The sequence below is a fragment of the Procambarus clarkii genome, chromosome 81, assembly GCF_040958095.1.
Source record: "Procambarus clarkii isolate CNS0578487 chromosome 81, FALCON_Pclarkii_2.0, whole genome shotgun sequence".
Taxonomy (NCBI): domain Eukaryota; kingdom Metazoa; phylum Arthropoda; class Malacostraca; order Decapoda; family Cambaridae; genus Procambarus; species Procambarus clarkii.
The window spans coordinates 23,738,466-23,765,061 of record NC_091230.1 but is presented as its reverse complement, the minus strand read 5'-3'; the positions used below and the strand labels follow the sequence as shown (position 1 = coordinate 23,765,061).

Here is a 26,596-nt window from a genome sequence, read left to right as displayed (position 1 = left end):
TGTACATGAGAGGCACTAGAGGCAGGCGTCACCTTAGTGTACATGAGAGGCACTAGAGGCAGGCGTCACCTTAGTGTACATGAGAGGCACTAGAGGCAGGCGTCACCTTAGTGTACATGAGAGGCACTAGAGGCAGGCGTCACCTTAGTGTACATGAGAGGCACTAGAGGCAGGCGTCACCTTAGTGTACATGAGAGGCACTAGAGGCAGGCGTCACCTTAGTGTACATGAGAGGCACTAGAGGCAGGCGTCACCTTAGTGTACATGAGAGGCACTAGAGGCAGGCGTCACCTTAGTGTACATGAGAGGCACTAGAGGCAGGCGTCACCTTAGTGTACATGAGAGGCACTAGAGGCAGGCGTCACCTTAGTGTACATGAGAGGCACTAGAGGCAGGCGTCACCTTAGTGTACATGAGAGGCACTAGAGGCAGGCGTCACCTTAGTGTACATGAGAGGCACTAGAGGCAGGCGTCACCTTAAGGAATACTAAAGACATTATGTTATTTTCAGAGTCGCTCTGCCAAGTCATATATGTAAGCTGGTGTCAAAAAATTACCTGAGAACCACCAACACTAGTGGCGGCCTCGAAGATGACAGGAAGCCGGCGGCTTGTCCAAGGTCCTTTACCTGCACGTGTTAAGAGTTTAAAATTCAAGCGGTTGTGTTCCAGAACACACTGAGGCTGGCGCCAAAATATTTCACGAAGTCTATTGTGTTACACGTCAAAATCTACTGCGAACATTTGGCGCCAAATTCTCGTACGAATGATCGGTTACCAAAATGTGGTACGACTCTGGTGCGAAATCCTAGTAAGGACATGCGGCGAAAAAACTGATACACAAATGCCATAGTGTACCAACCCGTTCTCGCACTTGCTTACAGTCAATATTGGCTTATTTAATAAGTGCATATGTGACATACTAATTAATTGTAAATATTTTAGTTTACCTTGAAAAGCTTCATAGAAAACCCTTCAAGGCATGAAACGCCAAAAATAAATCCAGCAGAGCAAAAATAACATAACTTAATGACCGCTTGTTAGAACACACGACCTGGTGCAAGTGCAACTTATAGTGTTGAGGAGGCGCAGTCTGGGAGGAGCTCTGAAGGTGGTGGTGGTTCACTTGCCGATGATGGCGACCAGGAGCTTGCAGTACTCGCCTCGTGTGTCCTCCTTCACGGCCTCCACCAGCTCCTCGTTGTACATCTCCTTGTACCGGGTGCGGATGTCCGCCAGGTCGATCTGCACACGTCGAGGGCCCGGGAGGTGAGTCCAGCAGGGGACAAGACCAGAGGGATCAGCTCAGAGAATATAATTCAATCACTTGTATAACGGGGTGAGAATAGCTTGAGCTACCTCATCCCTTTTGTGTGTATTTTACTTCAATAAACTTATTTCAATTTCAATTTCAATTTCACTTGTATATCTTCATTGACACTTTAAATACAGTTTCTGTCTAATATTGAGTAATTAAATTGGGTGTCATGACTATTCACTGCCACACAAGACAGAAATTTACACATCAGAACGTCTCAAGGATACATAATATATATATATATATATATATATATATATATATATATATATATATATATATATATATATATATATATATATATATATACACACACACATCTGGAGTGCATTGGTCCAGTTTACTGAGCGTGTACATACAATAGCTAAGCAAATATAAAATAGATGATTAAAATGTGTTTCAAGACATTAGATTCAAAGACATGGCTCCCTACATGATGACGCAGACAAGTTGTATAATTTCCTACAAGTAAGTTTATTGAGACAAGGAAAAAAAATACATCTCAAAGGGATAGAGTAGCTTAGGTTATTTCTACCCCCCCAAGAAATTTCCTACAGTTTCCCCACTCAGCAGTATAGTGCTCGAGTGAATGTTTTAGTGGATCGTCAGAGCTTACACGCTGAATAGTGTGAGCTACGAATATGTTGTTTTATATTTAGCTACTCGGAACATCATGTCCATGTAGCACGGGCTATGGTGAGCCCGTAATCCAGATGTGGCTGTTGCCAAGCCTAATATAGACAGGGACAGCGTCCACCTGTCCTGTCATCCATAAAGGACAGTTCTTGCAGCAACTATTCATGGAATGTACAAAAAAAGGACTGATGTACCTCCGAAAAAGCACGTTTTGTAATATTAATTTTGTTTAGCGCACGAGAAAGACAACCTAACCAAACATTGTATATGGATCCATATATGTGCTTAAATAGTTTTAAGATGACATATATTAGGCCTAGGGGAGGTTAGTTTGTATACATCCTATACCAATTTTGGGTATCCCTTTGTGGTAGTTAAACAGTACATGTTCACTTTTGGGGGTACAACAGTCTATTTTTGCACGTTCCAGCAAATTGTTGCTATAGGTACTGTGCTATCATTTTTGGGAAAGTACTGTGGTATCATTTTGGGGAAGATGGTTTGCCTATATCACATTGCAGGCTTCATTAATCTATCTATATTTTTGCAAACGTGATCTAGGCTTTGATTCCAACCCGTCCTCTTAAAAATAACGTCACTTTTGGCCCGTATGCGCGCTATGGCCAAATTTGGACGTAATTTGAAATGAAATCGACTCACAAAAGTGACGTTCTGTTCCGTTTTCTATTTGAGTCGTCCGGCGTACGCGCAGAGGTTATAAGAGGACACTTTAAATTAACGTTTTTCATAACGTTTTGAAACTTTATGAGAATGTCCTGCCCACCTAACCTATCAGAGGACCCTTAACTTACTGTTGTTGAAAAAAAAATCCCAAATTTATTTTCATATTTTTTTCATTTTCAAATTACGTCCAAATTCGGCCATACGGACAAACGGCCAAAAGCGACGTTCTTTTTAAGAGGACAGGTTGTTGATTCAGGTCTTTCTGTATCTCAGACTTCTAAATCTGAATTCAGTCTTCGTGTTTACATGTTTTTTAATAACAGATTATAGTGTCCGAAGACACTATTCTCTTTCTTGCAAGCATTAGTGACCAGTCGGTCTACAAGACGATATATACTGGTTCCTTTATGGAATGGTAGCCAGAGAGTTTAGTGAGAATAACGAGTGATTTAATTACGTGTAATCTTTTGTCAAAAGTTCATCTTTTATACTTGCCAACCGCTTACTAACTACTTGCTAACTATGTAGTAATTGGAATAATCTGATGTTCCACCCCTACACCCTGGTTCCCCTACCCTACGTGACAAGCGCCTCACCCTACACCCTGTCCCCACCCCTACACCCTACACCCTGTCCCCACCCCTACACCCTACACCCTGTCCCCACCCCTACACCCTACACCCTGGCACCTCACCTACACCCTGTCCCCACCCCTACACCCTACACCCTGTCCCCACCCCTACACCCTACACCCTGGCACCTCACCTCAGAGCGGGAGACGAGGATACGGATAAGTGTGGTGTCGTCAGTGCCGGGACCCACCATAGTCGCCCGGAGCCTCTCAGCGTAGTACCCAAGAGGATCCTTCACCCGCTGAACTGTGGAGGACACGCGGGTGTTACGGGTGTTGGGGGACATGCAGGTGTTCATATGGGTGTTCTGGACACGCGGGTGTTAATATGGGTACAGTGGGTAGGCAGATGTTGACGTGGGTGTAGATATAAACATACTTACCCTTATATATGTAGAAGGTATAGAAAAAATAGATTTTGTGTCAACACATTAGTCATCCGATGGTTGGAAAGGCGGAATCCAAGAGCTAATAGCTCCACCCTAATAGCTAATAGGGGAGCCAGTGGCTGAGCGGACAGAACACTGGACGCGTGATCCTGTGGTCTCGGGTTCGATCCCGGGCGCCGGCGAGAAACGATGGGCAGAGTTTCTTTCACCCTGATGCCCCTGTTACCTACCAGAGGCCTGGTCGAGGACCGGGCCGCGGGGACACTAAAGCCCCGAAATCATCTCAAGATAACCTCAAGATAACCCTGAAGACACCAATAGACAAAAACACTCACACACACACAGGGCGAGTCTCGCGAGAGCCTGACTGACTGACAACCATCCATCTATCCATCCATCCATCAAGCGCCAAGAGAAGGCACCAAGCCGCCGGGGAAGACTGTGTAGCAAGAATCTCACCAATAGCCAGTAGCCCGGACTTCATGTCACCGGTGAACTCTTGACTTATGGCGTCCTCTATGGGCGCCCCGGCCAGGCGCTCGTACTCCTGGAAGGTCTCCTTCAGCTGGGGGAAGCTGCGCATGTTCAACACCCTGATGAACTCTTCCTCGTCTGTGTCGCTGTTCTTGCCCACTCCGGCGTCGTAGAGGGTCTGTGGGGGGCCAGGCGGCGGAGTGAGTGTTGGGGGGTTGAGTGAGGAGGGTGTGGGGTTGAGTGAGGGGGGTGGAGGGTTGAGTGCGAGAGTTGAGCTAAAAGGGAGTCAGTGAGGATCGTTGGGAGTTTAGTAAGTGGGGAGGTTGGATGAGTCATTAAATGACGTGATTGCTTATAGGCCAACACACACAATTATTACTTTGTGACTGCTAATTAAAAATAAATCTTAAAGCAAAAAACTAAAAGCACCGTGTATAAAAACTAGCGCAGGAGTTCTTGAACTGTTTGCGATTACGGACTCCTCAGTGGGGAAGTTTGTAATCATAGAAAAGAATTGGGGGGGGGGAATATGTCCCCATTACCTCCCTTTGCGAGACTGCCAAAATCATTAGCACCACCAGTCCTATTAGAATTAGAGCCCGTTCATGGAACGAATCCATTACCATGAGAAACCACAACCCTCCCCTCTTCAAATCGTCGATATATGTGATAGTCTGAAAGCATATTGTGGTTCCAGTAATAGTCTACATGTAAACTGGGAAGTGAGCCTTTATCCTAAAGAGAGATTATTATCAAGTTATAACTTTATTATATTATAAAGCGTTTGTTTAAAATATAAAACGTTTATGCTGAAAACTGGTTTCTTTTAAGAATTTGGGTTTTCTGTAAACGGAATTCTCGGGTACACTGAAATAGTTTTCGAATTCCATATTTCTCAGTATCGTCAATAATACACTGTATTAACGTAACGAAACGTAATGAAACCTAACGTAACATAATCAAACCTTAATCTAAAGTAACGTTAACCTTACCTAACCATGGATAGAGAGTAGATAATAGCACTAATTATGTAGTCGTTCTCAATCCATGCCAATGAGTGAATTTCCTATGATAGGCTGTAGAATTAGGTACCTACCAGTATGACTTCAAAAGACGTCAATAGTCTGATTTTGCTTTACGTAAGAATTGCTAAGAACAGAACAACTAAAAGAAGTAAAGGATCTTATTATATTTATACAAAAACGACAAATCACAAATACTGTACACTAATTACAACTAGTGTTATGAAACCGCCTCAATCTGTATTGAAAACGGTATTAGTTAGGGCTTATGAACGTTTTCTTTTTGCATTGTTAAGGGGAGACTGACCTGAGCGTCGCTGATGGCGGTGGGCGAGTCGACGGTCTCGCTCTCGTCTCTACCGGCAGCTACCAGGCTTCGCATCAACATCTGGAAATCTCCCGAGAGGTCAGCTTCCAGCTCGTCGTCCAGGGCAGTGCCGTACTCTGTGGGGTCACCCAGGTGATGGTTGTAATGGCGGGTGATGGTGGTGGTGGGGGGGGGGGGTTATGCTTTGGGAAGATGTTGTTCTCGCTTTATATAAACAATTCATTGAGCTGATGTTCCTGTTTGAAACTGCAAGCTAAGCTGATATCCTGCATCAGCTCATCTGATGCCTGATGCTGTAAACTCGTTTGTTTGATGAGCTAATTATTTTGTTTCTATTAAGAATTAACTGGAGTGTCAAGTTACAAACTTGTTAGTAACAGGATTAACGAGGAGAGAACTGTGCGCCTGAGCCCTTTAATGCACGCACTCACTCACTCACTCACTCACTCAGCTCATAATGCTGTCGGAGCTGTTCGATCTCATCAGGAGTGCGGCAGCAGAGGATGTCGATGATGACTTTCTCGTCCGTGCCGGGTGCCTGAGGGAGGCGAGGCAGCGTTAGTCACACGCACTAACTTGGCTGAAGGGTGAGAGGGGGGGGGGTGACAGGCGGGGGGGGGGGTGACAGGCGGGGGGGGGAGGAATGATTGAGAGGTCTACCATTGTGAGGGCGAGAACCTTCTATGGTAGAGAGAGGCTGATGATCTACCTACCATGGTAGGTTTAAGTACCAATCTTGTTGGGAGTAAGAACTTTCCGTGGTGGGGAAGATGCTGGGGAGGTTGAGGGCCTACCATGGTGAGGGGGGAGATATGGAGGGGAAGACCTACCTTGAAAGCGTCGTGGAGGGCGTCTACCAGGAGGTCATATGGACTGTCGAGCATTGCCAGGACGGCCTCCTCGAAGTTCCCGCCCAACTCGCTCTTTAAGTCCTCCTTCAGATCCTGCGAAAGTTGAAAGATATAGAACTCCGTCACGTGGAGAGTCACCACCCATCATCCTATTCTATGACTGGCCGAAGAAGCAAAATTGACAGAATCAAGTCCTATAAAGGAGAACAACCAAGAATTAGGTCCTGTAGAGGATAATGAGCCGAGGATCAGATCCTGTGGCGGATGGGTATTATAAACAACAATTTCAGACACTGGAGATGATATGCCCAGGTGGGCGCTCCATCGTACTCACTCGTCCGAACATATCTGTATATTTCTCGACAATCTCCTGTCGCTGCAGGTTCTGGTGGCTGACGAGCTCTTGGATGATGACGTTGGAGTCCGTGCCGAGACCTTTCATCGCCTTGCGCAGCCTCTTGCACGACTTCTCGGGGTCGAAGTCGCTCTTGGGCGTGATTGATGCCTGAAGAAGATGGGTAAGTGTGGTCACTTGTTATAGGGGATGTAGGGGGGGGGGGCTATACTAAGGTCTAACGAGTGCTCAAAGTGGTACGAGGTAGTTGTTGGCTGACCGCTGAGTCACACATGTACATATTCACACACGCGCGGGGACACACTCACTCCCTTGCTCTCTCTCTCTAGCTTTCTCACTCACTTTCTCTCTCTAGCTTTCTCACTCACTTTCTCTCGCTAGCTTTCTCACTCACTTTCTCTATCAAGCTTGTTCACTCACTTTCTCTCTAGCTTTCTCACTCACTTTCTCTCTCTACCTTTCTCACTGCTTTTCAAACAGAAAACATGTGTTTATGTTAAGAATGTGTATATGCATTCCTCCACCAACATAACCAGCGGCAGCAACATTCGAAACTAGTAACTTTATATTCGATCCTTTTTGTGTAGCGAAATCTCGTTCCCGAGCAAAATAGTCGATATATTCGGTTCCATAGTCAGCGGCCACATAACCATAAATAATTAGATTAATAATCCAAGTTTCTCGTACATTATTTAAACGGAAAGGATTACTCTCGCGCCAACTGGTAATCTCTACATTTTGTAGAGTGTTTCCACGCTTGAAACTTCATATACAGTTCCATGTAGTAATGGGGCATTTAGGATGGTGGATAGGGCAGACGTGGATAGGTGTGAGGAGCCCCCAACACACCAGTATTGATCATGTAGTGTTGTTAGTAACGGTGACCAGAGCAACTCTGCTCCCTGACCTTACTTAACAAAACACTTGTGTACCTTCCGCTTGGGCTGGACGGTAGAGCGACGGTCTTGTTTCATGTAGGTCGGTGTTCAATCCCCGACCGTCCAAGTGGTTGAGCGCCATTCCTTCCCCCCCCCCCCCGTCCTATCCTAAACCCTTATCCTGACCCCCTTCCCAGTGCTATAGCCGTAATAGCTTGGCGCTTCCCCCCCCCCTCCCTTGACTGTGTACCTTCACTGTATTTTGAGGCGGTGTGTGTGTGTGTACTCACCAAGCTGTACTCACCTGTCTGTGAGCCTTCACTGTGAGCCTTCACTGTGAGCAGGCACCACCCGGACCTTCCTCCTAACTGCCAATCGACTAGTGTGCTACGTATAGCTCCTTGGTTTCAATCATGTATGCTTGTAAATCCATATATGGAGACTGCCTTCACTCCCCTAACTCTTCCCACTTCTTCACCACCAGCGTGTTAACCCACAACCTTTGTCTTCTTTAGCCATGCTTCTGACGCTATGTTCTCTATTTAGATGTGAATACTTTGGTCTCTGTCACCCATCAGTCCTGTCATGAAGACCAGGAATGACCTCGCACATACACCAACCCGTCCTCTTAAAAATAACGTCACTTTTGGCCCGTATGCGCACTATGGCCAAATTTGCACGTAATTTGAAATGAAATCGCCAAAAGTCGACGAAATGAAATGAACGTCGCCAAAAGCGACGTTCTTTTTAAGAGGACAGGTTGTTTGACGTACTGGTCTTGCAGCAGTGATGTACTGTGTAGCACAATCCCAGGACTGTGTGGTGACCTACGGTGCTTGTCCGCAAGAACTCTAATTCATCACCTACAGTGTAGGGATTCAGCTGCCCAGTGGATCACTGCTGGAATATCACTGTGATCGTGATAACACGCCCTTGTGTAGAACTTTGTGTATCATTCTAAACTGAACGAGTTTAAAATGATACACTAAGTACTATGTTATTAAGCTTTGCTATGAGTACGACTTGTGTGTTTTGACTAATCTCGCACATGTAAAACTATTGATTTTGCAGCAGTGATGCACTGTGTAGCAGAAGCCCAGGACTGTGGGTGGTGGACTACGTGTGAGCGAGCATCAAGCTAAACTCCCCTAGGGAACGGTGGAACAAGCTTCTTACACAAAACTACTCAGGAAGGTGCATTTCCATACTTGCCCTATATGGGATTCCGTGTCGTATATTGTATAAGCTTAAGCTATAAGAGTCTGGTGTGGACATTCATTATTCCAGGCCCGGTATTATCGTGACGATCCCTCATGTTCACTTGCAATAGCTGTAGAACTAGCAACAGAATTTGCTGTTATGACCGCATAAGTTGATTGCTTAACAGAAGTTATTCATGAACGGTTGAAGTTCGCACATTAAACCTGCTGCGGGGTTCCAGGAAACTCATAATGAGTAATTTTTTTTGACACGAGCAGATGTAAAGCCAAATTCCATGTGTCAAAATATGAATAGCATAATTCTGCCCATTTATTAGGGGGCCATCAAGCCTTTAAATCCACCTTTACATTATCCTATGAGTAATTACTTTCCTGTCCCCGACTGGCTGCCTGTCTGGGACAAGCAGCCAGTGTGTATATATACACATGTTAGGCTTATGTGTACCCGACACGTGGAGCTTGGAACTCCAGTTATGCGGAAGTTATTGAGGAATTTAGACTCACTACCTTCCTTCCGCCCTTCACCCATCCACCCATCTGTCCAACCCCAGTCAAATTCACAACCATTGTCATCACGAATGTCCCTCGCAGCCACATCATCGCCCGAGCATGCCAGGACTGGAGCACAGATCAATATCACACACACACACACACACACACACACACACACACACACACACACACACACACACACACACACACACACACACACACACACACACACACACACACAGGAGTCCTAATGGCCCGGGTTCGATTCCCGGCGGAGGCGGAAACAAATGGGCAAAGTTTCTTTCACCCTTACACTACACAGGCCTGGTGGCCTGTTCACCTAGCAGTAAATAGGTACCTGGGAGTTAAACAGCTGCTACGGGCTGCTTCCTGGGGATGTGTGCGCGCGTGTGTTAGAGAGAAATATATGTAGTAAACATAATAGAGGAAAAATAGATTGGTTAGAAAGGCGGGGTCCAAGAGCTAATAGTTCGACTCTGCAGACACAGTTAGTAAATAGTAATAGTAAATACACACGCGCGCATCAGTTCAAATGATGAAAATGAGGCCGGAAATATACTCTACTTGACAGTATTCTGGTTAAATACATCAGTACACATTAATACACATAAGGAAAGCATGTGCGTTCAGGGTCACTCGTTCAAGGTCGTTCATCCTCCAGTATTGATCAGCAAACACAGCCATTAATTCTCAGAAAAAATTGTGTATAAAATGAGTATACAAACGAGGCTATACACACATTAGTCTATATGACCAGGTAAACCCACACAATAAAATAGATATACACATTGTTCAGGTTATATTACATAAACTCCATTCACGGCATATTATGGCATATTATGGGTGGTGTTGTGGATTACTTGAAAGTTGCTCCAATAGCCCAACCACTTGGAGTGGACGGTAGAGCGACGGTCTTGCTTCTTGCAGGTCGGAGTTCAATCCCCAAACGTCCAAGGGGATTGGGTACCGTTCCTTCCCTTCGTCCCATTCCAAATCTTCATCATCATATCCCTTCCAAGTGTTAAGTAGTCGTAATGTCTCAGCACTTTCTCCTGATCATTACTTTGCCTCGACTGTCCGTTGGTTAAACACCGTTGAATCTGGTCACTAACTGGCTGGGTGACCGCACATCTACCCCCTTGGCTTGGTAAGGTCTTTGAAGCCTCAACCCCCAGTCAATGATATTGTATAGTGTTAGATTACATATACACGCTATTCATGCCACGTTATGTATGGACTCTGCATACTACTTTATGTATGGACCGTTCATAGTATAATAATAATATAATGGATATGGTTGTACTTACTGAATTTGTGAGCCCCTTGAGGGACTTGAAGTAGAGGAGGGTAGAAATAGCCTAAGCTACTCTATCCCTTTGAGATGTATTTCTTTCTTGTCTCAATAAACATACTTGAACTTACTTGATAGACATATAACCATCACACAATATACATAAAATTTAGCATAGGGCCTGCATGCGAAAATGCATATAAACCCACATGACGAGTGGACACGCTGAACACCAAAAATCCATCTTTCCTATGAAAGATAATTTTGATCTTACAAACTGCGCTCGACAGTATAACACCTACAGCAAATAGTATATAATGAATAAATCTTAAATCAGTCAGGATTATAAATCGGGATTCGCCTATTACTGCTGTTGCAATACAGATAAGTCAAATATTGACGGAATCCTAATATTTATGAAAATCTTCACTTATAAATGTTATTGACGCTGCCACTTTAAATGAAAACCGTGTCGGCTGGATATACGAACTGCCTACTTACTCTCTTAGTCAGCTTATTGAGACGAGTAAGCTTACAGTAGGCCTACAAGAGGCGCAGCTGAAGAGGGGGGGGGGGTGTAATACAAAGGAAGGGATTGACTTACCTCGTTGGTGGTCATGGTGGCTGTGTGTGTGCGAATGTTTGTGGTGGCAACTCCCCTTCCTCACTCTCTTAGTCTGTTGGCCGCTCCCCCCCACGCCTACTGACACTGCGCACGACTCCGTACGCCTACTGACACTGCGCACGACACTCCCCACGCTAAACCATTGGCCAACTAGCCCAACCATGATTCCTTACACAAGTTTCTAAAGGCCGTTCTTATGTTAGCCAACCTGGCATATGACGCTGATGTTATCCTCTTGATATGAGCTTCAGGGGACAAGTCTGGCGTGATATCAACCCCCAGGTCTTTCTCTCTCTCTGACTCTTGAAGTATTTCATTTCCCAAATGATACCTTGTATCTGGTCTCTTGCTCCCTTCACCTATCTTCTTTACATTACATTTGCTTGGGTTAAACTCTAACAACCATTTGTTCGACCATTCCTGCAACTTGTCCAGGTCTTCTTGAAGCCTCAAGCTGTCCTCTTCTGTCTTAATCCTTCTCATAATTTTGGTGTCGTCAGCTAACATTGAGAGGAATGAGTCTATACCCTCTGGGAGATTATTTACGTATATCAGAAACAGCATAGGTCCGAGTACAGAGTCCTGTGGGACTCCACTGGTGGCTTCACGCCAATCTGAGGTCTCACAAGTTCAAGTTCAAGTATGTTTATTGAGATAAGCAATAAATACATCTCAAAGGGATAGAGTAGCTTAGGCTATTTCTACCCCCCTCTACTTCAAGTCCCTCAAGGGGCGCACAAATTCAGTGAGTACAAATAGACATATAACAGTACAAGAATTCCATTTAACATTGCATACAGCAAGTACAGCATATAATTGTTACATTCTTGGGGCAAAATTCTTGTAGCTCCTAAGTATACTGTCTATTATACCATTATCACACATCCAAACAATTTGATGTGGTACACTATTTATTTCCTTATTTCTATATTTTTCAATAAGGTGACACTCTAATACATAATGTTCTAAGGTGTGGGCGTACGGCATACTACATAATTTACACTCCTTATCTTTTTCACTGACATCAACACCGTATTGCCAGATATATTTATATCCTAATCGTAATCTCATGTAAATTGAATCCTTCCAAGTAGACTTTCTTTTACCATAAGTGAAGGACGAATTTGTATTTATTATTGAATAATTCTTAAGTGTGTTACTACTGTCCACCATTGCCATTCTCTTTATCATTTCTTCACCCTCCTGAATCACCTTGAGTCTTGTTTTTATTTGTTTCAAGGTTAACTGACATACAACATCAACAAGAGTTTTTTCAGTGGCTCTCTACGCTATGTCATCAACTACCTCATTCAACAGTATTCCCACATGTGAAGGGATCCACATGAATCTTACTTTATACCCAGTTTTTTCAAGTCTCTTAACATTCTCTCTACACTCTATCACAATATTCTGATATACTGGGCGTCTGCTATTTAAAGACTCTAACGCTCCTCTGCTGTCAATAAAGAAGCAAGCATTTTTACCACATTTGACTACTTCCTGTAATCCTGCTAATACTCCTTGGAGCCTGCGTTGAAGAGACATTGTCAGTTAAGCGGCGTCCAATAACAGTATCTACAGTGCCGATGTCAGTGTACTCCCTGATCAAGACTCCACATCCTGCCTTCCCATTCCTAGCTACTGACCCATCACAATATACACGTAGAGTGTTTTCTGTAGGCAGTTGTCTAATTATACAATCATATGTTGCCCTCAGCTCTCCTATTTCATACATACGTAAGGATTGCGATGTTGTATACCTTGACTTTAGCAAAGCTTTTGATACAGTGCCACATGAAAGACTGATTAAAAAAATAGAGTCTCATGGTATTGGGGGTGCTATATTAAGCTGGATTAGGGCATGGCTATACCAAAGGAAACAGAGAGTTAGTATAAATGGAATCAAGTCAGAGTGGGAAAATGTTGTAAGTGGAGTGCCTCAAGGCTCTGTCCTGGGACCTCTGTTGTTTATAATATATATAAATGATTTAGATTCAGGTTTGAGTAGCAACATTTGCAAATTTGCCGATGATACGAAAATCGGTAGGGAAATTAATTCGGAGGAGGACTCACTATCACTTCAAGTTGATCTAGATAGGGTTTTGAAATGGTCAAAGGATTGGCAGATGCAGTTTAATGCTGATAAATGTAAAGTTCTGAGGTTAGGTAATGATGATAGAGTTACAAGATACGAGCTAGATGGTGTTGTGATTGCGAAGTCGGATTGCGAAAGGGATCTGGGAGTTATGATTAGTAAGAATTTAAAACAAAAGGATCAATGCATAAATGTTCGTAATAAGGCAAATCGGACACTTGGATTTATTAATCGCAGCGTTAGTAACAAGACACCTGGTGTGGTTCTCAAGCTATATCTTGCTCTAGTTAGGCCCCATTTAGATTATGCAGTTCAGTTTTGGTCGCCATATTATAGAATGGATATAAATTCACTTGAACGTGTCCAGCGTAGGATGACTAAGTTAATTCCCCAAATTAGAAATCTTTCATATGAAGAAAGATTAACAAAGCTTAAGTTGCATTCACTGGAAAGGCGAAGAGTTAGGGGTGACATGATAGAGGTTTACAAGTGGATGAATGGACATAACCGGGGGGATATTAATAGGGTATTAAATGTATCAACACAGGACAGAACACGAAACAATGGATATAAATTGGATAAGTTTAGATTTAGGAAAGACTTGGGTAAATACTGGTTCAGTAACAGGGTTGTTGATTTGTGGAACCAATTGCCGCGTAACATTGTGGAGGTGGGGTCCCTCGATTGTTTCAAGCACGGGTTGGACAAGTATATGAGTGGGATTGGGTGGTTATAGAATAGGAGCTGCCTCGTATGGGCCAATAGGCCTTCTGCAGTTACCTTTGTTCTTATGTTCTTATGTTCTTATGTTCATACTTTTTTTCTTATGCAAGGGAGTAATTACTACATCTACATTACAATCCTCCCATGGTGGTGTAAATTTTCTCTTGGGCACAGCAATACACTCTGTAATAACATCATACTTTATAACATTATAACATAATTTATTCATATATACTCTCTTCTTCATCATACACTGTTCACTACTTCCCACCTTTTGAACCGAGAGGATTAATTCATTAGCTCCCCCACCTCTCATTAATCTAATGGCAGAGGCTACATTTATCTCTGAAATTCTATCCCCAATACTCTGCAGATACAACTCCATCCTCATTATCTCAATCATAGCATTTCTTGGGCATCCTAAGATAATTCTCATTGCTTCATTTTGTACCTTCTCCAACTTGCCCATCCTACCTTTACCAAAACAAGAAATGACAGGTGCAGCATAATCAATAAGAGATCTTACAGTACTCAAGTATAACATTCGTAGCACAGGGACTCCCACTCCCTTTCCACAGCATGCCAAAGCCTTCAGAGGTTGTAATCTCTTCCGACATTGACCCAACAGTCTGTTCATCTCAGCTTCCAAACTCTCATGGGTATATCCAACATATATGCCTAAATATTTATATATATTAACTCTCTCTATATTTTTATCGTTTATTTTCAAAACAATGGGGCTCCGACTTCTACATTCAAACTTAGTTTTGTTTTCATTAACCACCAATCCCATATGGTGACACAGGTTTCCGAAATTGTCCAACACTGTTTGAACCTTTGAAATATCTTTGCCCTGAAACAAAATATCATCGGCATATATGATCGGAGTTACCCCATTTGAGTATCTCTCAGATGCTATCTTATTCATTAGTACATTAAACAGGGTGGGAATCAACACTCCTCTCTGAGGTGTGCCGAGTTCAAAAGACCTCACACCTGACATACAACCTTGATACCACACCTGAGCCTTCCTTTCGTAAAGATAATCCCCTATCCAGCGCAATAATTTCCCTTTAACACCAAGACTAGCTAATTCATATAAAATAACCTCTTTGTTGGCTTTATCAAAAGCTCCTTGTAAATCAATGAAAATTCTATAATAATCATTTTCATTAGCTAGACATTTAATAATACAATCAGAGGTACTTTTTCCTTTGAGGAACCCGAACAAATTACTAGACAGCTGATCACCTATTATATATAAAAGTCTATTTAAAATGATCCTCTCCATCATTTTACAAAAACACGAGGTTAAAGACACAGGTCTATACTCTCCATTGGCTTTAGGGATAGGGATGATCATAGCTTTTTTCCATTTACTGGGAATACTGCCCTCTTTATAACTAATATTAAAGAGGTCTAAAAGTGGGCTTTTCGTCATAATGGCAAGTTCATTAAGTATTTCATAAGTTACTCCATCCTCCCCAGGTGCGGTAGATTTCCCAACTTTAATCGCCGTTATTAGTTCTTCTCTGGTAATACCTGTGCAAGTGACATCACCACTGTTACCTGCTATAAGTATAAAATCCTTTCTTAGATCTTTCCAAGAATCTAATGACTCTCTCGTTACAGCAGGTAATGAACTAAGTTTGGCAGCTTCCGCCCATTTATTTACGAGCCCATTTGCAATTCCTTGCGGGTCTGGATATGCAACAAAATTGTGCTTTTTACCCCTTATTTTATTTACGTCTTGCCAGATTTCCTTCAAGTTTTTGTTACTCCCAACTTTCTCTGCAAATTCCTGCCAATACTTGCTCCTAATTTCCTTTCTCTTCTCCCCACACAGCCTAGCAACTGCCAGTAAAGCATTCTTCCCTTCCTCAGTCCTACCATTCCTATTCCAATCCCTGTGAGCTCTCCTCATTGTTAATGTCCACCCCTTAAGCATCTTGTCATGTGTATAATTTTCTTTTCTGGGGGGATGCCTTTTTATACTAGATGGTTTCCGGTTCAATGTTGCATTAAATACATCTACCTCCTTAATTAAATCTTCATAAAATGCTTCTGCCGAAACCGGCTTATAAGTATCATACCAAGACTTAATATGGCCAACAAGACCCCTTAATTCTCCCTCATTAAACTTTAACCTTTTCCTCTGAAGGCAGGCATGCTTTTTATCTAGTTTAAGCTGTATTTGTAATGCAAAATGATCACTTAGCATTTCATCCACAGTAAGACAATTCCCCTCTATGCCCTCAGCATTTATTAAACAAGCATAATCTAATCTCCCTCCCCTCAAATGAGTAGGAGAGGGCTCGCCCAGCAGTTGAACATCTTCATGTTCCTGCAAAAACTGGTACCATCTGCAACCATTCCTATTTGCTTTACCCCTTGATCCTAAAGCTGGATGTCTGGCATTAAAATCCCCTACCACAAGTGTATCTTCAGAAAAGAAGGAATCTGGCAAGTATCGTAAATCAAGGGAGCTATCAGAGATGTATAGATTAATGAAATTTAACTCTCGGTCCTTTAATTGTATCCGCAAGCTAATACTTTCAATACCTCTATATCTCTGAGGGATTCCAGTTATCTCGGCAGGTATGGTACTTTTGACATAACATGAGACCCCCCTAGTTCCTCCATCAGCATATAAGTGAAAGCCTCTATAGCCATTTAGCCTCAGTATGCTACCATCCCTATCCCCAGTTTCCTGGAGTGCTACTATGTCAATATCCTCTCTAAGAGTATAATAGTGTACATCCACCGCTCTAGTTTTTAATCCATTAATGTTCCAAGATAATATTCTCAATTTACTTTCATTCATGATTAATAATAAAACTACCTTTGCCCTGTCCGTCACATTCCATGAGATACAAGAGTACCTTAGAAACTTCCTTCCAACATCGTAACATTTTTTCTTTCTCCTCACCTTCACAACTACTACTAACATCGAAGGTAATATTTTTCATATCTATTTTCTTTGTTATTTCTGTAACCCGTTTTACTTTAACCGTTCTTTCACCATTTGTCACAGGAGGTTGAACACCGTTAACACTACTAGAAAGTGTATTCTCCTGACTATCCTCTATCATCGTTACCTCATGCACATCATTACTTTCTCCTACACACGTTTCACTTTCCATTTCACGTCTCGTTTTACTTTCAATTACACGTCCTGTTTCACCATCTTCACCCCGTCCACCTTCCATAGCCAATTTTTCCAATGCCTCAATCCTCTTATCTAGTTTTTTTAGGTACTCCAAAATTTGATTACCAACCTCAGAGGTGACCATATTGTCCTGAACCTTGTCGTCACAAGGTTTCAGTTTTTCCACTGCATGATGTACTTTCCCTAAGCTCGCCTTTACTTTCTCCGTCCCTTTTTCCCACACATTGATCATAGGGGCTGCCGTTGGCTTCCAACTGTTTCCTCCATGTTCCTCTTGCACAATTTTTCCTTGCTGCGAGGATACATCTATCCTGCTTGTAGGACCCGTTCTAGTCTCTTTCAGATGAGCCTTCATGGGGCATAGAGAGGAACCAGCATTGTGGCTGCCTCGACAGTTGCAACAAAATGGGATGATTTTTTCACTTCTTTCAATCTTGACTCTACACTCTCGCGAGTCGTGTATTTTCCCACAATACCGACACCTGGGGTCAAACTGGCATTTCCATGCCATATGTCCCCAACGTGAACACTTCATGCACAGTATGGGCTCCTCAACGTATTTTGCAACGTTCCTATAGCCTAGTCCTTGCACAAAAATTTTCTCCGGCGCCTCACCCTTTACCAAGGCAACAACCTGGCTTCGTTTGTCACCACGAACACTGTTCCTCTTGGCCCAGACAACATTATCATTGTTAAGAAGAAGACAGTCAGGATCCAAATAAGTTGGAAACTTGAAAACTATGATCTTTGTGTGCAACATACCTTCTTCTGGAGGAACCATCACTACATTCTCAAAACCAACCGTCGTGAGGCGTTCCACGGCCTGTTCAGTCCCAACTGTTATGTAGGGCCGGTGAAGACCCTCCTTGAAAAGTGGTTCGTATTCCAAACATTGTTTAGCTAGACGTACCGTCCACTCTAGCTTTTGGTGGAAATTCAATTGGCATGTTGTAGGGAACAACAGCCTGTTCCTTCTTGTCTTGTCTTGCTTGTCTTGAGTCTTGCTGAGTAGGGTCTCATTCTTTGGTCTCTTTGCAATCTTTGGTCTCTTAGCAGTCTCCGTGGTGTAGTGGTAAGACACTCGCCTGGCGTTCCGCGAGCGCTATGTCATGGGTTCGTATCCTGGCCGGGGAGGATTTACTGGGCGCAATTCCTTAACTGTAGCCTCTGTTTAACGCAACAGTAAAATGTGTACTTGGACGAAAAAACGATTCTTCGCGGCAGGGGATCGTATTCCAGGGACCATAGGATTAAGGACTTGCCCGAAACGCTACGCGTACTAGTGGCTGTACAAGAATGTAACAACTCTTGTATATATCTCTTGTATATATCTCATCGTCACTCTCACTGTCTGTTATTATTTCTCCGTTTCTTTCTGTTCACTACTACTTCAAACGGTCGATTATCATCTTGTCTGTCCTCCTCACTACCACTTAGGCATACCGCCTCAGCCATTTTTTTTTTTTTTTTTTTTTTTTTTTTGAGATATATACAAGAGTTGTTACATTCTTGTACAGCCACTAGTACGCGTAGCGTACTAGTGGCTGTTTCTTTCTTCGACGCTGTCAATAATCGAGAACAAATGCACAATATCCTGTATCACCACGTGCAAAAACGAAGAGTGTGGGGCAATCCTCCACCTCCCACCAATCAGCGGACGCCAAGAGTGCCAACCTAGCGACGCACACAACCGTGGTCTGGATACAACTGGGCCACTAGTACGCATAGCGTTTCGGGCATATTATTGAGAGAGGAAAGATATTTATATTTAAACAATTTTTTTTTTTTTTACCGACGTATAGTTCTCCCTATTGATGAGAACTACAACCTAATGAAGATAAATGTTAATTTTATGTAGATACTGTAATAAACGAAAGTTTTTAATGTCATCAGAGAAGCAGAAATATAGACAAATTTTAAATCCCTTGTCATAAATATAACTGAAGTGAAAGCAAAGATATATGCATTTTGATAGTTACAAAGACAGCTCTTTAACACGGGTGGAACACGAACAAGGGGAACTTAGTACCCAAATGAGCCACAGAGATATTAGAAAGAATTTTTTAAGTGTCAGAGTAGTTAACAAATGGAATGTATTAAGCAGTGATGTGGTAGAGGCTGACTCCATACACAATTTCAAATGTAGATGTGATAGAGGCCAATAGGCTCAGGAACCTGTACACCTGTTGATTGACGGTTGAGAGTCGGGACCAAAGAACCAAAGCTCAACCCCTGCAAGCACAAATTAGGTGAGTACAACTAGGTGAATACAGCTGAGGGGCGGGACCAAACAGCTGAAGCTCAATTCCCTACGCATAACTAGGCGAGTCCATAGGAATTACCGTTTGTCCTGGCGCCATCTATGTTTTGACAGCAGTACTACTAATGTTCCCACGTTATGTGATAATCGCTATATGGGTGTTACGGTCAGTTGCTCTTCTATATATGTTTATGGACAACGTAGGTGATTTGAGGCAATTTGCGGCCAGAGTGAAATAGTATCCACGCGGTGAGTGATGGAGGAGGATATATATTGCTGTGTACTCGACCAGCGGGTGAGAGGTAAGTTATATCGAACAATTATGGGGAATAGATGGGTTATTTTAAGCGTAGAATGTCAGGTAACCGGTAACTACACAGATGGGGTAGTGTTTTTTTAAGTCTTTATTTACTAAAGTGGAACATTACATTATGCCTTTAGCTGAACAAGTCTACTGGTGGGGGAAGTAGACGGGTTTTATGAAAGTATTTTACCTAAATATTTGTATTTGGTTAACTAGTTCAGCCGTTACCAGGGAGGGTGTTCCTTTAATCTAATCTAAAAATTCTAGCCGGACAAAGTGATTAAATAAAGAAATTGAATAGAACGAAGTGGTTTGCCAGGGTGCTTAACATTTAGTTTAGTTCACTTACTATGCAGCCCATGCTTAAAGAATGCAAATTTATCATATTGAATTTACCGTAGTTTCACTGCATTTAATATACCGTTTTTACCCTATTTAATTATGTCGGGTAAAGGGCGGTCGTGTTAAGTTCCTAATATAGCAAGTTTTAAAGGAAAAGTTTGAGTTAACTTTAACGCTTAAGTTAGTGACCAATTAGCTTAGTCTATTGTGAGGAAAGTTACTAGAATCTAACATTACAAGTGCCATTTCTCGACTCTTTTTGAGAAACATGACTAGATACATGAATCGCATAGTTTTATTACTAAATGTTCATGGATTAGGTTGCATAGTTGAGGAAATGGTGATAAGGTTTGTGATTTTGTGTACCTTGACTTCAGCAGAGAATTTGATAGTGGCGCAAAATTGATAGGGGCTCGGATCATTGGGAATGCTGACTGAAGTTGATTAGGTCATGGCTATACCAAAGGAAATTAGTATAAATGGGGTTAAGTTGGGAGAAGTGTTGTAAGTAGTGCCTAAAAGCTCTCCTTGGACCTCGGTTATTCGCAAGATTATGGTTTAGACTGTAATAGTTGCAGAATTGGCAAATAAAAAATACCGATGCCCTATATAGTTTTGAAATGGTTAAGACTACCAGATGCAGTTTAATGCTGACAAATGTAAGGTTTGGGGGCTAGGTAAAGAAGAGATAGATGGTGTAGATTAAGAGTATTAAATTTTTTGCAGGTGGTAAATTCTCCCAGAGCTGGCACTGCTCTCCAGCCTGGGATGTTGATTGGTTAGTCTTCAACTGCCTCCCAACATGGTAGTGAGGTCCTGAGCTGACATGCAGTGAGGAACGTGGAAAGCTTCCTGAATTGGCACATGGTATGCCTCCCTTTCAAACCAGCAGCTGGCACAAATGTTCCAGCTAACATCAGAATAGTGGATGAAGCCCACACTAAAATGTAAGTGGTACAGTAAATGGACACCCCCCCTCCCTTTTGACACTGAACAGTTGGGAGGAAGTGGGGGGGGGGGGGGAGAAAGTGTGGCTTATAGTTCTATTGCTACAGAATCTTTTGCCATAAGCCAGTGGCAGTGCCTATTGGCACTTGCTATTCAGAATCTCCCTCTTACATAGTTAATTAAAAACGAAGTTTGTTTGCAATGTTCCAGAAAAATGTTCATGACTAAAGTTGTTGGAAAATAAAATTTGTATAGGATGTTGACTTAAAGACTATAGCTTTGTTTGTAATAAAGATGGGACAAAAAGATACTTAGTGTGCCATTTGAAACGGCAACTGTTAAACTGGTGGTACAGGTATGAACAAAATAACATTGCTATGCAAATAACTTTAGTAATATTTACTGTTCACATGACAGGTTGTGGAAGGTCCTGGCAACAGAGCTGGAGGAACTTACTTGCAGATCTACAGTAAGTAGTGTTGTGTACATTGGAATTAGAGGGTAGAAGTTAATTGCTAAAAACCTATTAAATATTAGGGTATGGAAGTCTAGGCTTAGGCTAGTGGGTACCATATCTGCAAGTTTAGTCCTTTCAGGAATGTATTGAATAGAATGGTATGTTGAAATTGTCAAAATTCTAATGTGGGGCATTAGATCTTAAACAGCATAGTTGAGGGCGTTTTAATAATTTTAATGAAATATAAATCTTGTTTAGTTAACATTAAATGTTTGTTAAATAAGCTTTAATCTATTAATGTATAACACTGTTAAGGGTAATCATGAGTCAAATAAAGTTAATGGTGGGAAAAGTTTTGTTCAAAGTGATGGTATTTTTCCCTTGAAAGTAAAAAAAAAAAATATTCAATATTTACTTTAGCTTGGTTTTAAATTTATATAGTTTTCCAGAATGTGGTTTGGAAAGTCCAGAAGTCCCTGTCAGTTGCTTAAACAGAATCAGGTGAGTTGTAGTAAAGGTTAATCTGAATACATTTGCATAAAAGTAAAAAAATAGTAATAACTTAAACAATATAGCATTGGCTAAAGATAAGTGTAAATTGCCATTGAAGTGCAGTTGTGGATAGTTTCTCAAATGACATTTACTGAAACTTGGTGACATATATTGCTAAATTAGATCTTTACTACTGCTACTAGGATATGTAAATTCCTTGAACTTTTTTCCATCTGAATTTGTAAACTACTTAATGCTAATTTGAAAAGTAAAGAAAGATTGGCTTTAAATCTGAAATTAATTTGTTGAAATATTTTTCAGGTGAAAGTGATTATGATGCATGGACTGGCTTGGAGTGAGGCTGCTTTACTCTGCAAAAGGGGTGAGTTTGAATTTGATGTTTTAGCTATATCAATGACCTAATCTTAATTCTCTTGTCTAGTCCATTTATAGGTGTGTAACCATGTCCTACTGTTACAACCCACAGGGGATGATGCAGTTTGTACTGATCCTACCCCATTTCATAAAAGGGGACCAGGCAGTCCTGCAGATTTCCCTGGCTTGGCTTTTTCAGAGTGTTGCTCTACTACCCATCTAATAGATGGACTAGATTTGCATAGGTGTAGGGACCCTTAACAATGGTTACATTGTTAATTCTCACAGGGCTTGTTTGCTGAATGGGTGGATGCATCTACAACTTTAGTGCCTGGCATGCATTGCACAGTGCTTTCAGTGAAGCATATGTACAATGTGTTGATGGCACTAAAGTGGTGGATGTAATGCACCCATTCAGGGAACAAGCTCTGCACTAAAACCAGAGGAAGGGATAGGCCTTGCTGAGCCTATCTTAAAAGATAGGATGTTAGGATTTTTGGCCTTATTATTAGGCATTGGTGATAATAAAAGTAGTGTCCCTGTTTAATGTTTATTTTTCTTTTACAGGTGATTGTCTCTGGAGTTGTCTTGGATCTTCTGTTCATCTAGGAGCATCTCTCAACCTGAAACAGTAATAAATATTAGATGTATTATAAATACTATATGTAAAACTTATTAAATAAAACAATTTTAATGAAACTACTTTATATACTTTATCCTGAAATTATGCTGGAAATTGTTTACTACTATTGATGCAATGTTAAATGTCTGAAATGTTTTTACTTTGAAAATAAATACTTGGTACATTTTACACCTATTTGTAACTTGTTACATAGGTGCATGCAAAATGCATTGAAAAAGATGTAAAAGTAGACTACCTATTCAATTTACATAAACTAACTAATATTTCAGACTAATTTGCAATAGTTAAGTGGAAGAAACTTTAGTAAATATTTTAGTTTTCATATTAAAGTAAATTTAAAGCTATGCATCACCTAAGCTTTGTACAAATTATGATTAAATTAACTAAAGATCATTGTTAAATTTACAAAACATTAGAAAAGTGACACTGAAGCATCTATACAACATGGTTTTCACAAAGTCTTTAGTAACTTAAATCATTTAAGAGCTTTGATTAAATTTGTCTGCCAAACTCTTCAGATATTCTGAAATATTTTACCTAGATTAAAACCATTGTTTGAAAGGGCAAAACAGATTACCGTCAATTAGTTTGACCTAACATCTGCAAGGTCCTGAAGGAATGGAATTTTTTTTGTAAAACTTTGTTTGCTAAAAACAAACCCTGCCTAATGAACCTGCTCATTTTTTTTTTTAGAAATGGTAATTGCAACATTACCAAAGGCCATTGTTTTAATAGCCAAAGTACCAAATGAAAGACCAAGAAGCAACAAACAGATACATGGTAGAAAGGACAAAAGAATGGTTACGAGGACCCTTTCATTTGTTAAAGAAATGACTGGGGGAAAAATGCTGTCATACCACAAGGGGTCTTAACCCTTATCATATACATCACTGACATTAATCTAAATATCAGCAATTTTTGTGGTTGGTAATAACATGTTATATTCTTTATATAATATTGAGGCCTTAATGCAGATCTCTAACTCTACAAATAGTAATAAGACTGGCAATTTCTTAATATAAAACGGAAAAAAATCCAAGACCTTGCACGTGAGCCAGAACAATCCATATCACAACTACCACATTAAAATGAAACAACAATGAAGGTAAGGTAATTACCAAAAGAAGGCACCAAACCGGGAAGGTCAGGTAGCACCATCAAAGTGCAACATAATCAGAGGGCGCTAAATATCACCAAGAATGCCAATACGAGAACAAAAACGCATAAGGCGAACGATATCAAAAGTATCCGATTCACCTAGAATTCTATCGAGGGACAAGTGACTGCGAGGGACGGTCGGAAAGCAAGACACACGCTCGTCCTGGAAGTCAGGACATTCAACAAGGATATGCACAACTGTAAGAGGGACAACGCAATTCGGACAATAAGGAGCAGGGCGGCGCTCCATTAAGTGACCGTGGGTTAAGTGGGTATGACCAACCCACAGCCATGCCAAAGCAGTGTCCCACCGCCGGTTACGGTGGTAGGAGGAAGGCCACGGGGACACACAAAGTTTGAGAGTACGCAGCTTGTTACCAACCACAGAGGACCAACAACCCTGCCAACGGGGAAGAATGAATAACAGGATAAAAGTCGGAATAAGGAATACCTTTACGGGAGATGGGACAAGAACGGATAGCTTCCTTAGCGGCAGCATCCGCACGCTCATTGAAACACCAATATGGCTGGGAACCCAGCAAAACTCTACTGATTTAAATTTACTAGAAATAAGAAACAGCCAATGTTGAATCTCAATGACCACCGGATGGACAGGATTAAAGGACCCTAGAGCCATGAGGCCACTACGAGAATCAACTACAGCCACAAAGGAGGAATGAGAAAGCAAGAGACAAAGAGCATAGAGAATAGCATAAAGTTCTGCCGTAAAGACGCTAGCCTCCGAAGGGAGGCGACACATGTAAGTACGGTCAGGAAAAACAACAGAGTAGCCCACACCATCCGCAGACTTAGACCCATCAGGGAAGATGGAAATAGAGTGGGAGTGCGAAGAAAAGTGCTCAAGGAAGAGGCTTTTCAGAAGTGTAGGAGGGGTAAAGGCTTTAGTAATACAAGTCAAGGACGTACAAAACTTGGGAAGGGGGACTCTCCACGGAGGTAATGAAGGAACAATACGAGGAGAAACATTAGAAATATGAACAGAAAGAGAATCCTGTAAGCGAGATAACTGGACAGAAAGTGGGAGACAATGAAGAGGAACAGGAACCACAGGAGGAGGAAACGTCAATGCACGACAGAGGCGAGAGGAAGGATGTTGGAAGGACCGCGCAAGATAGCGAAGACAGTAGCGATCACAGCAGTTCTGAAGAGAGAGAAAGCCAGTGTCAACATACAAACTAAGGGCGGGAGTCGAACGAAAGGCACCAGAGCCGAGACGCAACCCAGTATGGTGCAAAGCATCAAGACGGCGAAGAGTAGAAGGAGAAGCAGAAGAGTATGCAGGGCAACCATAATCGAGTTTAGACAGGACAAGAGAGGAGTGCAAATAGAGGAGCGTGCGCCTATCCGCTCCCCAAGAAGTATGGGACAAAACCTTAAGGAGGTTAAGGGCCTTAGAGCATTCAACTCGGAGGCAAGAGATATGGGCTGTCCAAGACAAACGAGTGTCAAAGACTAACCCCAAAAGCTTCGCGGAATCCCTGTACACAATGAGATGACCATAAAGCAACAACAATGAAGTAAAGGTCCTTTCAGTAAGAATCTATCATTCACTGAAAGTTGCTGCAGTTAAAAATAAAAGAAAATACAAGTCCCTAGAAATAAACAAGCAACCTTTTTGACTAAGGAAAAGAAGGTAGTTATTCTACTGTATAAATCTAAGTATTCACTTAGAGATAACTGTATCCAAGCATAGAGGTTCCCCCCCCCCCTTTCCCTTTCAGAAAAACATCTACTTTCGAAAAAGTTTAACATTGGCCAACAAAAATGATTCCAGAACTAAATTGCCTAATACCAGGAACAACTGAGAGCCATGACAAACACTGCAACCCTCTCCTACCCCCAAGTCTTATGCTATTTATGATCCAAGGTAATTTGAGATACTATACTGTACTTCCTACAGACGAGTCTAGTGAGAGGGTGATCTCCTGGCGATTAAATTGAAGCACGATACAGGTGTCAACGAACATCAGTCAGCCCACTTGTCAGCACAGTGGATAACTAATGACATCATAATCTGCAGTGTTGTATGCCTCCCTGTGGCCATTTAAATCAATAAAACACAGGGTTGTGGCAATGTTTACAGCATGAGGCAAGGTATAGAGGAATCCTGGAATGCCATGTAATGTGTAGTCCTTGAATGTGTTTTAGGCAACCAAATTGAATAACAACATTTCTGGTGTTCGGCTATATAATCCGAGTTTCTCATTCGGTATAATGTTTTAAACCTAAATAGGAATTCACTTTAAAGGTCAATTTATTTGGAAAGTGCTAACCAGATTCCAAATTACTGAGCTCTGAAAGTACTACAAGGCAAGTTTAACCGAATGAGTGTTTGCCTATCCATACCCCCATGAGGTATGTGACAACACTGAATAAAGAAAGGGTCTTTGAGCAT

General features: G+C 41.8%; 3 protein-coding genes across 9 annotated transcripts in view; 1 reads left to right on the top strand and 2 right to left on the bottom strand.

The window, feature by feature from the left end:
- The window catches only part of LOC138357999 (uncharacterized), a 381,281-nt gene extending 358,203 nt beyond the window's left edge, over nucleotides 1–23,078 (top strand). For 2 of the 7 annotated variants that reach the window (XM_069315415.1, XM_069315416.1), the window contains exons 4-6: nucleotides 21,962–22,013; nucleotides 22,326–22,386; nucleotides 22,947–23,078. In XM_069315415.1, the coding sequence (XP_069171516.1) occupies nucleotides 21,962–22,013; nucleotides 22,326–22,386; nucleotides 22,947–23,014 (181 nt within the window). In that variant the 3' untranslated portion in view covers nucleotides 23,015–23,078. Of the gene's footprint in view, nucleotides 1–6,715; nucleotides 6,851–8,636; nucleotides 8,760–19,608; nucleotides 19,764–20,587; nucleotides 20,612–20,833; nucleotides 21,055–21,472; nucleotides 21,525–21,953; nucleotides 22,014–22,325; nucleotides 22,387–22,946 lie in introns of those variants that run through there. The other 5 variants (XM_069315413.1, XM_069315417.1, XM_069315410.1 and 2 more) reach the window with 5 other exon arrangements.
- Nucleotides 383–11,277, bottom strand: LOC123773170 (annexin-B12-like). The gene is made up of 8 exons (XM_069315407.1): nucleotides 11,194–11,277; nucleotides 6,667–6,837; nucleotides 6,312–6,425; nucleotides 5,929–6,019; nucleotides 5,461–5,597; nucleotides 4,117–4,309; nucleotides 3,403–3,515; nucleotides 383–1,244 (listed from the first exon to the last, which is right to left on the bottom strand). The coding sequence occupies exons 1-8, from the start codon at nucleotides 11,206–11,208 to the stop codon at nucleotides 1,122–1,124; spliced, it is 957 nt and encodes a 318-aa protein (XP_069171508.1). The 5' UTR covers nucleotides 11,209–11,277; the 3' UTR covers nucleotides 383–1,121.
- Nucleotides 22,916–26,596, bottom strand: part of LOC123763463 (ATP-dependent RNA helicase Ddx1-like) — a 28,428-nt gene continuing 24,747 nt past the window's right edge. The window contains exon 14 of the mRNA XM_069315406.1: nucleotides 22,916–23,002. The gene's annotated coding sequence lies outside the window, so the exon portion shown is untranslated. The remainder of the gene's footprint in view (nucleotides 23,003–26,596) is intronic.

What these genes read in the sequence shown, in the direction of transcription:
- LOC123773170 (XM_069315407.1), bottom strand. An exon ending in ATACAGATATGTTCGGACGA is followed by an intron (nt 6,426 to 6,666) that starts GTGAGTACGATG and finishes CAACTTTCGCAG; the next exon opens with GATCTGAAGGAGGACTTAAA. An exon ending in GTCCGGGCTACTGGCTATTG is followed by an intron (nt 3,516 to 4,116) that starts GTGAGATTCTTG and finishes TGTCCTCCACAG; the next exon opens with TTCAGCGGGTGAAGGATCCT.